At 42.4% G+C, this 12,817-nt stretch overlaps 1 protein-coding gene across 1 annotated transcript in view; it reads right to left on the bottom strand.

The window, feature by feature from the left end:
* Positions 1-12,607, bottom strand: part of CPE (carboxypeptidase E) — a 65,663-nt gene extending 53,056 nt beyond the window's left edge. Inside the window, exon 1 of the mRNA XM_083457421.1 lies at positions 12,059-12,607. Coding sequence (XP_083313547.1) covers positions 12,059-12,389 — 331 coding nt within the window. The 5' untranslated portion in view covers positions 12,390-12,607. The remainder of the gene's footprint in view (positions 1-12,058) is intronic.
* Positions 12,608-12,817: the final 210 nt, after the last annotated feature.

The raw sequence follows: 12,817 nt of genomic DNA, 5'->3' as shown, positions 1-12,817 counted from the left end.
AGTCTTTGTCATCTACCACTTTCCAAGGCTCTCATTTAACCGTCAAACAGTTTGAAGGAGAAAGGCTCCAGGATTCTTGAAAAAGTGTGCAAGCTTTCAATAGGAAAATTTCCAGTCCTCTTCTTTCACCTTCACCTAAACACACACACACCTTCATGTTGGTCTCCATCTTCTCTTACTCCCACCCCTTTTTCCTTCTAGCACTGATACTCGCAATGTTTGAAGAGGTTCAATAATGTTTTTACAACATGCTGCTTGGGGAAATCTTAGGAAATATGAAAAGAGTATATAAAGTCTTTGAATCCAATCCTTCTGGCAAGGTCAGAAACTTCTCTAGAGAATCTGTTCAGTGTTAAAACCCATGCAACAAGCTTAGCCTAAGAGCCAAGTGCTTCACTAGAACAAATGATTACTTTCTATATAGTTCTAGTGTAGCTCTGCATGGGTGGTATTTAACACACAAGGAGGAATTTTCCAAGTAAGGTACTTATCTCTCTTTGGCACAGAGTTCCTTTAATTTAAAGTAATTCTTTTATTAGCCTCTATTAAGTTAACTGTCTATTGGAGGAACAATCCAGCATATTGTAACACACCAAAACAAGATGTTACACTGTAGCATCAACATTCCTACAATTACAATAGCAAATAAATAGGCCACAGAAGTCAACTCAAATTGATGCATATAATCATGCTTGCCTCTTCTGTTAACCTGAATGGTAGTCTGTAAAATAGCAACATGGTCGTATTTGAAGCACCGATTTTTGAAGCCACTATAAACAACAAATATGTTCACTATATCTTGTTTTGTTTAATGAAAATGTTTGCGTGAACATCTGTATACATGCCTTAGCCTTGGAATTTTCACAGATCCAAGTATCTCTGTTTTCCATCAATTTAAAAAATAACTGCAAAAGATAAAACCTTTGGATGAACCCACAAGCATCTTTAAAAATAATGTTAAAGCACTTTCTTAAAATGGCAGCCTTTCTTTTTATTTGAGCCAATTATTTGCTAACATCTTTTTTGTTTTGAAAAAGCATCCCTTTAAAGGTAGAGATTCCAGTGCACTTCCAAAACATTTTACAACTTTTTGTAAATTAAACTGACATTTATTGCCAAATGCAGGAAATACACCCATTCCCTATATAAAAAAAACCTTCATTAAAAAGTACTCAGCGTGCACATTTTTATGGCTTCACCAGTGAGAAAGAAAAATGTTGCTGTAAGTTGAACTCAACAAGGCCCTTTGAATCGCTGGGGAGTTTAAGTGAGTAAAAGATTATTTAGATATTACAAGAGATTTGGGGGAAAGGGAGTTTGCTTAAGTGCTTTGATTGTAGCAGAAACGGTCAAAGTGCAGCCCCAAACCCCACATTGGAGAGCACAATAATAGCGCATGAATATTCAAGCCCCTCAGCTGTTGTAACATCCCATACAGACCTTTGGAATATATCTTCTTGAGTCATGTTTAAATTTTACTCACATGTAATTTTCAGACATTTTAAGATATCCCCAAAGGACTCATTCTTTGTCCTCATGCACCAGCTTACTTCCTAAGAGAGTTGCCAAGTGTTCCTTACTTTAAGTGCCTCTTTTGGCATTAAAGCTCCACAGCACATACAGATCCTCTATTTCAAGCACCATGCCTGCAGCTTCCCTTACAATGAAGATATGTTGAGATGGAAATGCCCTCCATCACATATACCAGGGGGGAGGACCTTTTTCAGCTTGAGGGCCACATTCCAGTGGTTGGTTCAGTTAGAGGTAGAGCAATACAAATGCAAGTCAGGTAAGGTGATCAGAATTATGATGGGGAAGTCAGACAGTGCCAACATGTTAAAAGTAGAAGATGATGATAAAAAACTACTGGTGGACATGTTGATCAACCAATTGCAAAGCATGTGGCTTTCAGCCTACAGAATCTTTTTTTTTTTTTCCCCTTGCTGAAGACGCTGCAAAGCATTTTACTTGGGTTCTGGTTTTGACTGAAACTGCATTTGTCCTATATTTATGCCAAATGGCAGGTTTTTAGCCCCATGCTTAAGCGCTACATTTAATAGAAAGCCGACCCATTATGCTCCGCACCAAGTGAGATCAACTCATTTCAAACACTGAAGAATGCTAAATAAGCCAACACCTAGTAACTAGGTTCTAGTTTTTAAAACACACACAAGATTCAGGCATGCTTAATTTTCACTGGCGTGCAAGCCAGATAACTACAGCAGAACAAAACATTGTTGTATGCACATGGAATTTCTGTAGCTAGGTGAATAAAAATGACATACAACTGAATGCCACTATTTATAAGTACCAAGAAATATCTGAGCCGCAACAGCTGTATCAGGAATGATGCTGTTTGACTGCTGCTATGTTCCATTCCCCCACGCTTGGGCTTCGGAGACAGAGAAGGCTGTAGATTACAGCAGAATCCGTCAAAAGAAGGAGAATGTGTATACAGTCATCATCTCTATTTTCTCACCAAGAAAAGCAATTGAGCATGGAAACCATCCATGGTACAAGGGCCAGGGCTGACCAAAATGTAATCAGATTCTACAACTCTAGTTAAAGTCACTGCCTGCCTCTGATTCCTAGGCAGTATGCCTACAAATTACTATTTGCTGGGAACACCAGACAAGAGCTATTGCTTTCATGGTCTGTTTTATATGGGCTTCCCAAAGGCCTCTGATTGGCCACAGTATGAAACAGGATGCTGGACTGATCCAACAGGGCTCTTGTCAGTTACCACCAGAGGAAGTCAGAATAAAAAGTAATCAAAGATAACAATAAGTGAACAACATGGAAAATGTAGTGGTACCACAAACCTCCAGAGAATGGCAAATAAAAATAATTTTAAAATAAATAAATTGCTTTGAGCCTCTCGTGCCTTGTGCATGACAACTTAATATAATCCAGCATATTACTTCAGTATGTGAGAATGATGCCAAGGAAAGGCCACAGCAAAGATGCAATTGTTTCAGACAACATAGTCCCAAGCCACTTTATGTTGTAGGTTTTCAGAATCATAACTTAATCCAGGCATCCCAGGGAAGACTGCCAAAAGTAACAACCCTCCAGACTAAGGCAGCATTTGACTTTTGAACCACTAGGACATGGAAAGTCCTTACATATCCCTACATGGATATCCCTACAATTTCTGGGTCCTCTGCCATGAGGAGCCTTACATTATCTAGGCAATGCAGTATGCTATAGATAAGTCACTCTCCTCTTTTCTTGCACATCATCTGCCTCAATTGCTGTGATTCATGTTGCTGGTGTGAAATGCTGTGAAAAATCCAGATGAGATAATTTAAGTCATCCGTCATGCTTTGATCCGATTAGCAAAAGGAAGACACAAACCATTTATTACAGAGAAGCAACATCGGATACGGAGGAGTAAGACAGCTTATTACTTATTACTTTTTTGTGAGGCAATGGAAACTACAGCTTATATGACCCCTTTATATTGTTGGTCAAAATGAGCTGCAACATCAAAACTACATTTAGCAAATTCCAATCAAGATATAGCCTGTGATCATGTAAGTTCTCCAGACAAGGTGTTGTGGGGCAACTTGTTCCTGAGGTCTACGTTTTTGTTTTACTTATCTCTGAGAAAGGGCACAGTAAATAGGAACTCTGTAGTCCAGTTACATTTTTCACACACAAAAAAATCTATTACCCTTTGCTAGCATTCAATAAACCATCAAAGACTTTTGGCCAAGCAAAAGCTGGCATTCTCCCATTTTTAACAATTAGCAGCTCTAGGAGAAGAGTCTAGGAAAAAAGCCACTCTGTATTTTTTTTAAGTGCATAATTGGTTTTCAAGATTTGCCAAGATACTTTTAAAAGAATGACACAATAAGGCAGATCTGTTCCTGGAGAACTATTCTTGTCTCTAATGTATACTTTGTAGGGTATTTAAATAAAGGGTTTTATGTTGTTGAGGTTTTTTTTTTTAGAAAGGAAAACTTTTCTTACAACTAATTCAAGACACCAGTCCATTAGGTCCATCCCGGCTGTGGTGAGCTACAGGAAGTTTTCTACAAGCTACAAGGAGTGCGAACACGCTGTATTTTATTTTAATATCTGCTGAGTAAACCTCTATTAACTAACAAGCAGTGGCGAGCTAAAAGACCACCCTGGAGTATATTAAAAGGGTGGTCAGAATTAAAGTGGGGAAGCATACTTGACCCCATGATTTTAGAAATCCATGGAGGAAAGGGAGGAGGCCTGAAGGTTAAATGAAGTTGTAAAAAAAAGATATAAAATATGGATGTTATGGGAAATGTTAAAACTATCTATCTATCATCTATCTATCTATCTATCTACCTACCTATGAATGACACCAGTCCATTAGTCCTCAGGAGGACATGATGTTTCAACAGCAATATTCTAGAGCCATGTGACAATATGTCCAAATGTGCCAACCCTAAAGTAACTTTATGCTGGCACACAAAACACAGGTAGAAATATTTAGGGAAGAGCCATGGTTCAGAAGCAGAGCACCTGCTTTACATGCAGAAAGTCCAAGGTTCAATCCCCAGCATCTCTGGGTGTAGCTGAGAGAGACTCCTGCCTGCAACCCTTGAGAGCTTCTGACAATTAGTATACTAATGACAACTCTGAGCTAGATAGACCAATGGTCTGTATAAGGTAACATCTTGTTTTCCTGGGATTGGGATGCCTTCTGGAAATCAGATTAGTTGCTTGTGCAATCTAATCAATACCTCAACATGTTTCTCTCCATCTGCTTTCTTCACCCCTAGTGACTGCAGTCGCTGAAATTTACTCTATGGTCCTATATGTATGGTCCTGCCCTTTCTCTTGCACAACCTCATCCAGGGTTCAATTTCTTGGTCACGCTATAATACGATGCAATATTACCTTTCAAATATGTCCAAGATTGCTTCTTTTTTAAAAAAAAAAATCCCATGTATAAACTGCAGCTCAAGGCAATGCAATTTTTACCTTTGAACCTTTTCTCTCCAGCAGCCAGATCATGGGTTCCTTCACCCACAGTGGGCCACTCTTGCAGGTGGGGTGGGGGTAGGCACCCACCTGTCAACCACCTGACTTCATGATATCAGGTGATTCATTTTTCCCTTGAACAAAAGGATGAGCCAGGCTGATTCAAGTGTTGTTTGAAGTCACCGCCAATCAGCTGATTCATGCCAGCTTCAAGATCTACTTTTGGTGGGGGGTTCGCTGCAAAATGGAGTCCCTGCTAGGGAACTTTGTAGTGCAGTCAGCTGCTTGGCGGTGATAGTAAGCCTCTGTTGCCAATGAACAATTGGAGGCTCACTTTAAGGCCTAAATGATCGTCTCAAAGTTCAGCTTGATATACATGAAACAAAATATGCTCATGTGCATATTGACAAAGTGAGGCACAGATCTATACGACATAAGTTTTAGCAGGCAGGCTAAGCCTCTTCCTTTTCCAGACCTCCTCCAAGAATCAGCATAGCTCACAATATTTAACAAGCAACATTCTTATTCAGTGTCCTTCAATAAATCAAACAGAAGAGCAACAACTGTATTAATTTGTGCTTTCTAAGTTTTGCAAGACGATTAAGAACAACATAAACCCATACTGTATATATATGTATGTATGTATAGCTTGTTCATGAAATCTAAGCTCCCTGAAGTATGCACTCAGACAGAAGACATGTGCATTATATATGACTGCAACAGCTGACCAGACTTGTTAACTTATCAGTCTAACAAACTAACTGGCCTTCCACAGAGTACTTAACCTATTGGCCACGTTTACATCAAACAGTGAAAGCACTATGATACCATTTAAATAGTCACTGGTTCCCCCAAAGAATTACGGGAGCTTTAGTTTTATAAGTGTGCTGAGGGCTGGTGGAAGACCCCTGTCCCCTTCCAGAAATGCAATTCCCAGAGTGGTATAATGACCAATCCCACTTCACAGGGAACTCTAAGGGACTAGATGGTTTCCTAACAACTCTCAGCACCCTTAGCAAACACCCAGAATCCTTTGGGGGAAGCCATGAATGTTTAAAGTGGTATCACAATGCTTTAAATGTATGTTCTAAGTGTGCCTATTGTTATTCTAGAAACAAGGTGGGATGTAACTACTTTTTAAAACCACTTTTAAAAATGCAACTAGAATAAGCTTTGTGGAAACTGACCTTCTAATCTAACTTCAGCATCTCTTGAAATAGCTGAGCCTGGTGCACGAATCTAAAGACATCCATACAGTGATACCTCGGGTTACGAACTTAATTCGTTTTGGAGGTCCGTTCTTAACCTGAAACTGTTCTTAACTTCAGGTGCACTTTTGCTAATGGGGCCTCCTGCTGCCACCGCGCAGCCGCGGCGCAATTTCTGTTCTCATCCTGAAGCAAAGTTCTTAACCCGAGGTACTATTTCTGGGTTAGCGGAGTCTGTAACCTGAAGCATCTGTAACCTGAAGCGTCTGTAACCCGAGGTACCACTGTAGTTGCATCTACAAGCTATCTTCTCTGATAAGTGACAGTCCCAAGTTCAAATCTTACCTTCAAAGTGGCAATTTCCCCTCAGGTTCAAATGCCATTTCCATGCTTTTGGATGGAGACCTAGGCTGACCCAATTCTTGTGCTGGCAGAAATCTATGGAAACTGCCATGGTTTGTGCTAGCAAAGGGATTGCTAGGCTCTTAACATGCAACATAATTCTCAGCCACTTCCTAAGCTCCAAAATATGGTGCGATGCCCCTAAAGTGCAAAATCATGTAGAACAAGTAACCTGGAAATGTTGAGTACAACGAGGAACCCACGACGACACAGGTTTTGAACATGATTGTATGATGGTTAATTGACAAGGTGAAACACTTTAATGTACAGAAATTATTTCAATGCAGCTAAGTCTTCTGCATAACTGCATTCAGCCTGTAATGAAGTAGTGCCTTGTTATGATACCTTTCTCACTTTTTGGGGGGGGGGGTTCCAACCTTCATGGACACAACCCCTATAGAACTCCTCAGAGACAAGACCCACAAATTCATGCTACATACAATTTCAGCAGGGATGGGAATAACAGAAATATGAGTCACAGACCACTGCCTTTTCTGTTTTGTATAACATCCAGACTAGATACCAGTGACACTTTGGAATGTATATTTGAAATACTAACAAAAATTCAAGGGGGGGGGGATAAAATGGGCAGGGAAGGGTCCTAAATGGAGGCTGTTTAGTGGAGTGTGGATAAGTCCTTGCTGCTGTTGCTGAGCATTGATTTTATTGTTTTGCTGTTTTTTTCTAAACAGTTTTATAAGCCTGGATTTGTATTTTTAAACATGTTATAAGCTGTTTTGTGGAATATTTCCCTTTAAATAAGTGTGTGCACATACACACATACTTGAAACAACCCCCCCCCCCATTCATCCTTACATGGTGTGCATGTTTCACAAACATATGGTCCCAAGCAGGTTTTCTTCCTGATCTTTTCCTTCCCTTCAATGTCTTCCTTAGCTCTTGACACTTGCAGTATTCATCACTCCTACACTGTTCTCCCAATAGACTTGGGAGTTCTCACAATCAAGCCTCTATTCACAAAACCCAAGGTTAATTCACTGATCTCTTGGTATAAAGACACTGAGTTTCTAATAAAAATAAAGCTTTGGCAAATTAAAAAGTCAAATCATTCTGTTGCTCAGCTTAGAAGGCGTACAGCTTTGGGAATTTTCAAAGGCACACACAACCAAACAAAGATTAAGCCCTGCTAGCAGCTAAGAACTATTTTGGCTTGACAGAACATGTGGCTGAATCTTAAGGCGAGCCAGGGTTTTCCTAGGAAGAACGAAAAGAAAACTTTTGAAGACTTGGGTTTTCCAGGCAATGAAGGACAATTGGTACATTCTGTAGCTTTACCACAAAAAAGCAGCAGAGCAGCTTCTGAGTCTTGCTCTAATTTATGCAGACTAGTGCCATAGCATTAGTTCTTTGAGAAGTGTCCATCAGTACCATTGATGATACCATGGAGGCTGTATAATCCATTTTATTTTGTTTTTTCTTCCTATTTCCTGATATATTGCAAGCCTAAATCTTAGTTTATAGTTAAAAGCACTTGTTTACTAATTTTAGAAAGTGCTGAGCCTCTTTGTATCTTTTAGATTATGGGACATGTTTGGTTGCTTTAACAGGAATGCTAAATATAAAACATTCTGTTGTGCTTCTTCTTTTTTAATGTCAGACCCATCACAACCAAGATTTTTCAGCCTCCATATGTCCATGTACTTCAGTACAATACAATTACAATATGTCAGCAGGCAACTTGCTGACGACAAAGACAGCAGGAGCACTGCTTCAACAAGAATGATATTCCAACTCCCATCCCAGACTTACTACATAATAAGTTTCACACATTAACATTTGCATTAACAGTGCAATCCCGTACACGTCTACTCAAAAATAAGCCCCATGGAGTTCGATAGGATTTATTTCCAAATAAATAGATACAAGACTGCAGCCTAACACAATTTTCACCATTCACAAATATTGTTAACATGACCCAGCATTTCCATCTATGGACATCATAAAAACTGTCCTCTCCTAAAAGCGACACAGTAGCCAATGGGCAGCTTCCCTTTGAAATGCTAGTTTGAGGGATAATAGATCTGAAGTCAAGAAGACGAACCCTGCCTTGTCATATGTCATGCTCCATACAGACTCTAAGCACTGGCTCTCACAGAACTGCTGTCATGAAAAATCATAAAAGGAGCAGAACAATTAACCTCAAGCTTCCCATCCCCAAGAGCTCAGCAAGCTTTTAAAAAGAAAGCTGCAAACCAGGACATTGTGTGTGGCCAACAAATAAGGTCATCTATATACTGTGAAGTCCCCTTGAAGTGAATAGAACCTAATCCAGAACCTTGGCATAATTCAAGGGTACAAGCAAGGAAGAAGTCCACACTGGTTTCCCAGTGTCCCGGGGCTTTTAAAACAGAGCAAGTTATCCATTATTATACAATGATTTCCTAATTAACTCGATTTATTCTTATACAGCTGGTGCTCATCAGTCAATGTATAATCCTGAGTGTCATTCTATCATTTGCTCTATCTTGCAGTAAGAGAGATATTCTAGAATTCATCATCACTGTTGCCTGGTGTATGCATCTATCATCAGAATCTTTTGATGCTGTCAAAGGTCTAGATATTCGTTTGGCAGGTCTGACTTATGAAAATTGTATGTTCATTATTTACTGATTAAATAATTATATCCCACCTGGCACCTCAAAGCAAATAAGAAAATACAATGCAGAATATGTAATGCCGCTGAAAACATTAAATACAATAAATAACAATCAAGTGGTCAGAAAGCCCACATTCTACCATGGCAGACAGTAATAGACAGCAAAGGCTATGGAAAATGGAAATGTTTTCATTCATATGGTATCTCATCATTATACTTCTATTGCTATATTGCCTGTTGCCCCATGTGTTGATTCATGCAGCTTTGATATTTGCAGCGATCTCTGTTTTCAACAACTAATTGGATGCTGACCTGCTCTGATTTTGATTTTTGATTTTTTTTACTGCTGCTGCTAGTGAGAGCTCCTGGGCCATTCCATCTGCTTGCCCACTCTGTTCCTAGATGCCAACCAGCCAGCACTTCATTACTGATTCCAGAAGGAGGATAGAAAAACATCTATGGCTATCTGGCTTGCTGCCACACTACAGTGCAAACGTTTTGAAGTTTGCATGAGGGCACCAACCTCTTTAAGTTTGTGCTGTGGAATGTATTGTCCAAGTAGGAGAAAGAAGTGATGTAATATTGGGTAGGAGGACTGGCCCACCCATGAGGCAAAGTGAAGTGACTGCCTCAGGTGGCAGGGCCCATAGGGGTAGCAGATTTGGATGTACAGTAGATCTTAACTCCCCACTTCTTCCTTCGTGGGGAGGGAGGTGCCATTTTGTGGTTTGCCCCAGGCACCAAAATGTCTTGAGCCAGCCTTGTTGGGTAGTTTTTGCTGTCTGAAGTGAGAATATGAGTTATAATGCTTTTGTTCGTTTCAAAGTTGTTCAGTACCACTCAGTGTGAGACACTGAACCGGTATAGAATACAACCCTATGAGGGTGGGAGTCTAGATGGGAGTAGTCTTGTTGCTAGTTATATGACACTACATTGCCTTAGAATGAATGAGCTGGTTGTAAATTATGCTTAATTCTGCCATGTATTTTTGTAGACCAAACGTTCACTTTTCAATAACTTTTTGACTGGGGATTAATTATCTGTATGCTTGGTTGGAATGCACAAATGTGAGGCTTTGATTTGGAAGACTGCTAAGGATGCATTTGGGAGGCATCACTGTGGATGGGTGCAGCTCCTTATCTCAGTTATTTTGTTTAGCTACTAGTGGTGCTGTTTTGGAGAGTTTATTGTGTTTTTGTATTTGTATATTTTTATCTGTAACGTTCTGATGTTTAAAAGAATATCATACTTTCCTGTTAATTATGCTGATTTTAAAAATGTGTGTTTTATACTTGATCTTCATCCGTAATGTTTTCTTAGGTTGTAAACCACTTTGATATTTGTTTTTGTGTTTTAATGAAAAGTGGTATAGAAATCGTTTAATTAAATGAAAGTATTTAAATAATAAAGAACTGAGCTAGTAAACAAAAGCATGTAGTGCCACATCGGGCACTAGGTCTCCCTCCCGTCTCAAGGCACCCACAGTCTACTGGCAGATGGGAGAGAGAGGTTACTATTTCAGTGTGTATGGTTGTCGCTAAAAAAGTAAATATCTTGAAGTGGCAGGAGGATGTCACAATTCTGTCACTCTGTTCCACTTTGTGAATTGTTTTGACAGAAAAACAGGCTACAAATCACTAAGCAAATAAATAATTTTTTGTGTGAACCTATTTCCTTACCAGCCAGACTGTACGGTAAATATTGTTGGCCACTGTGTGCCACCATGGAACCTGGCAGCACCAGCATGGGTATTATCGGTATTATTTGACCGATTCATGTATTCAGAGAAATTTTAGCTACTACTACAGCAGCATCAAGCAGCTGCTGTGGAGAAGCATTTCTCTGAATAGGAGGAACTGTGTTACTCTCTTAACATTGTGTGTGTGCGTGCGTGCGTGCAAGCGCAAGCATGTGTGAAGAGAGACAGACAGAAAAAGATGGAGCTAGTCTCCACCAAGTCATGATACATATACGGCTTTCTTTCCATCAATGGCTACTGGCTCTTTAAAGATTGAAGACAGAGGCCTTCTTATGCAACCTGACATGTGGCTGGTACCTTGATCTATAACAGGGATGGGAAACCTGTGGCTCTCTAGGTGTAGTTAAGACTCCAATTCCCATCAATCCCAACTAGCATGGCCAGTGGTGGAAGATTATGGGAGGGCCAGCTTCAATGGCATCTGGAGATTCAAGTCTATAAGAAACCATCCCACCACCAAATGGCTCGCTACCTGCTTCTCTTCCCCCTCCAATAAGGCTGGCACAGATGAATCCTTTTCCCAACTAATTCCCTTAAACCGGGAAGATTTCAGCTGCCCATCCAAAGCCATTCCATGGTGAAATGCGCCGCACGTGGCCTCTGCCATCACACAAGCAGCTCAGCCAGCCCACTAAGCCGAGTCAAAATCATGGCTGCGAAGGTGTAGGCAGAGATCCTCAAAGCCTGGTTACCAGGAAAGATTATCATTATCACCATAGCATCCGTTGCATGCGTTTCCAGGTCTGCGCACGCACGTAACCATACTGGGAACACAGCACATTGTACCATACTGGGAACACAGCACATTATACCCTCTCTGCCATAAAAGGGGGTCACCATGGCCAGGATTTCAAAGGTCTCCTAACTCTCCTTCCTGCATGAGCTCATGATCCCCGAAATAGACCCACCGCCATCAAGGGGATCGCGGTGACCTCAATGCTGAGAAACAAGGCAGGAATTTGCAAGGGAGAGAGGTTGTTTATTCCACCTGAGAAAGCAAAGGAAGAAATGGGGCCGGTGGGGTGGAGGAAAGAGGAGACACCCAGGACACCCCCAACCCAGCACTACCTGGGCGGGGGGGGGGGCTGCGTCAGGGGCTTCCCTTACCAGGCTCGTGCTCGCCCGGGTTGTCGGAGAGCTCGATGACCAGCAGCTCGCGGCCCTCGGAGCTGCGGCCCACGGTGTAGATCCTGCTGATGGACGAGCACTGCAGCCACACCGACACCATCGCCTCGCGCATCTCCGGGTAGCGGTGGTACTCGAAGGAGATGCCGTCCTCCTGGCTGAGGCGGCGACGCCGGTTCGCCGAGCCGCCGCCCGCCGCCGCCGCCGCTTCGGGCTGCTCCGCCTCGGAGCCCTGCTGCCGCAAGGCGAAGGCGCCCAGCGCGCCGCAGAGCGCCGCCAGCAGCAGCGCCCAGAGCCCACCTCGCCGCGCCATGCCTGACGGAGAAGAAGGACGGGCGAGCGCGCGCGGCTGGCAATGCGGGCTTCTGCTTCTGCTGCTTCTTCGCTCAGCTGCTGCCTTGACGTGCTGCGTCGACGCGGGCTGCGCTCCCTCTGCGCTCGCCTCCACCTCCCGCAGGCGGAGAAACCTGCTCCGTCCAGGAAGAGCGCTCGCGCCGCAGACTGCACTACTCGCGCCGCAGCCGCCGGGGGGAGACGCGAGGATGTACCACTGCCGCGCGCGGGGGATGCGAAGGTGTGACGTGCCGCCACGCGCGCCCCACCCCGTCCACCTGGCAGCGCCCTGGGGGCGCCCGGGCCGCTTCCCCCATAGTCGTCGCGATTGGCCAGGGCCAAGCGCCCTGCAGGTTTGGCGCCAGAATCTTCCTCGCGCGCGCCAAGAGGTGCGGGACGGTGTGCCTC

This window comes from Podarcis tiliguerta, assembly GCF_965153285.1.
Source record: "Podarcis tiliguerta genome assembly, chromosome: 9".
NCBI lineage: Eukaryota > Metazoa > Chordata > Lepidosauria > Squamata > Lacertidae > Podarcis > Podarcis tiliguerta.
This window is presented reverse-complemented; position numbering and strand designations above follow the sequence as displayed.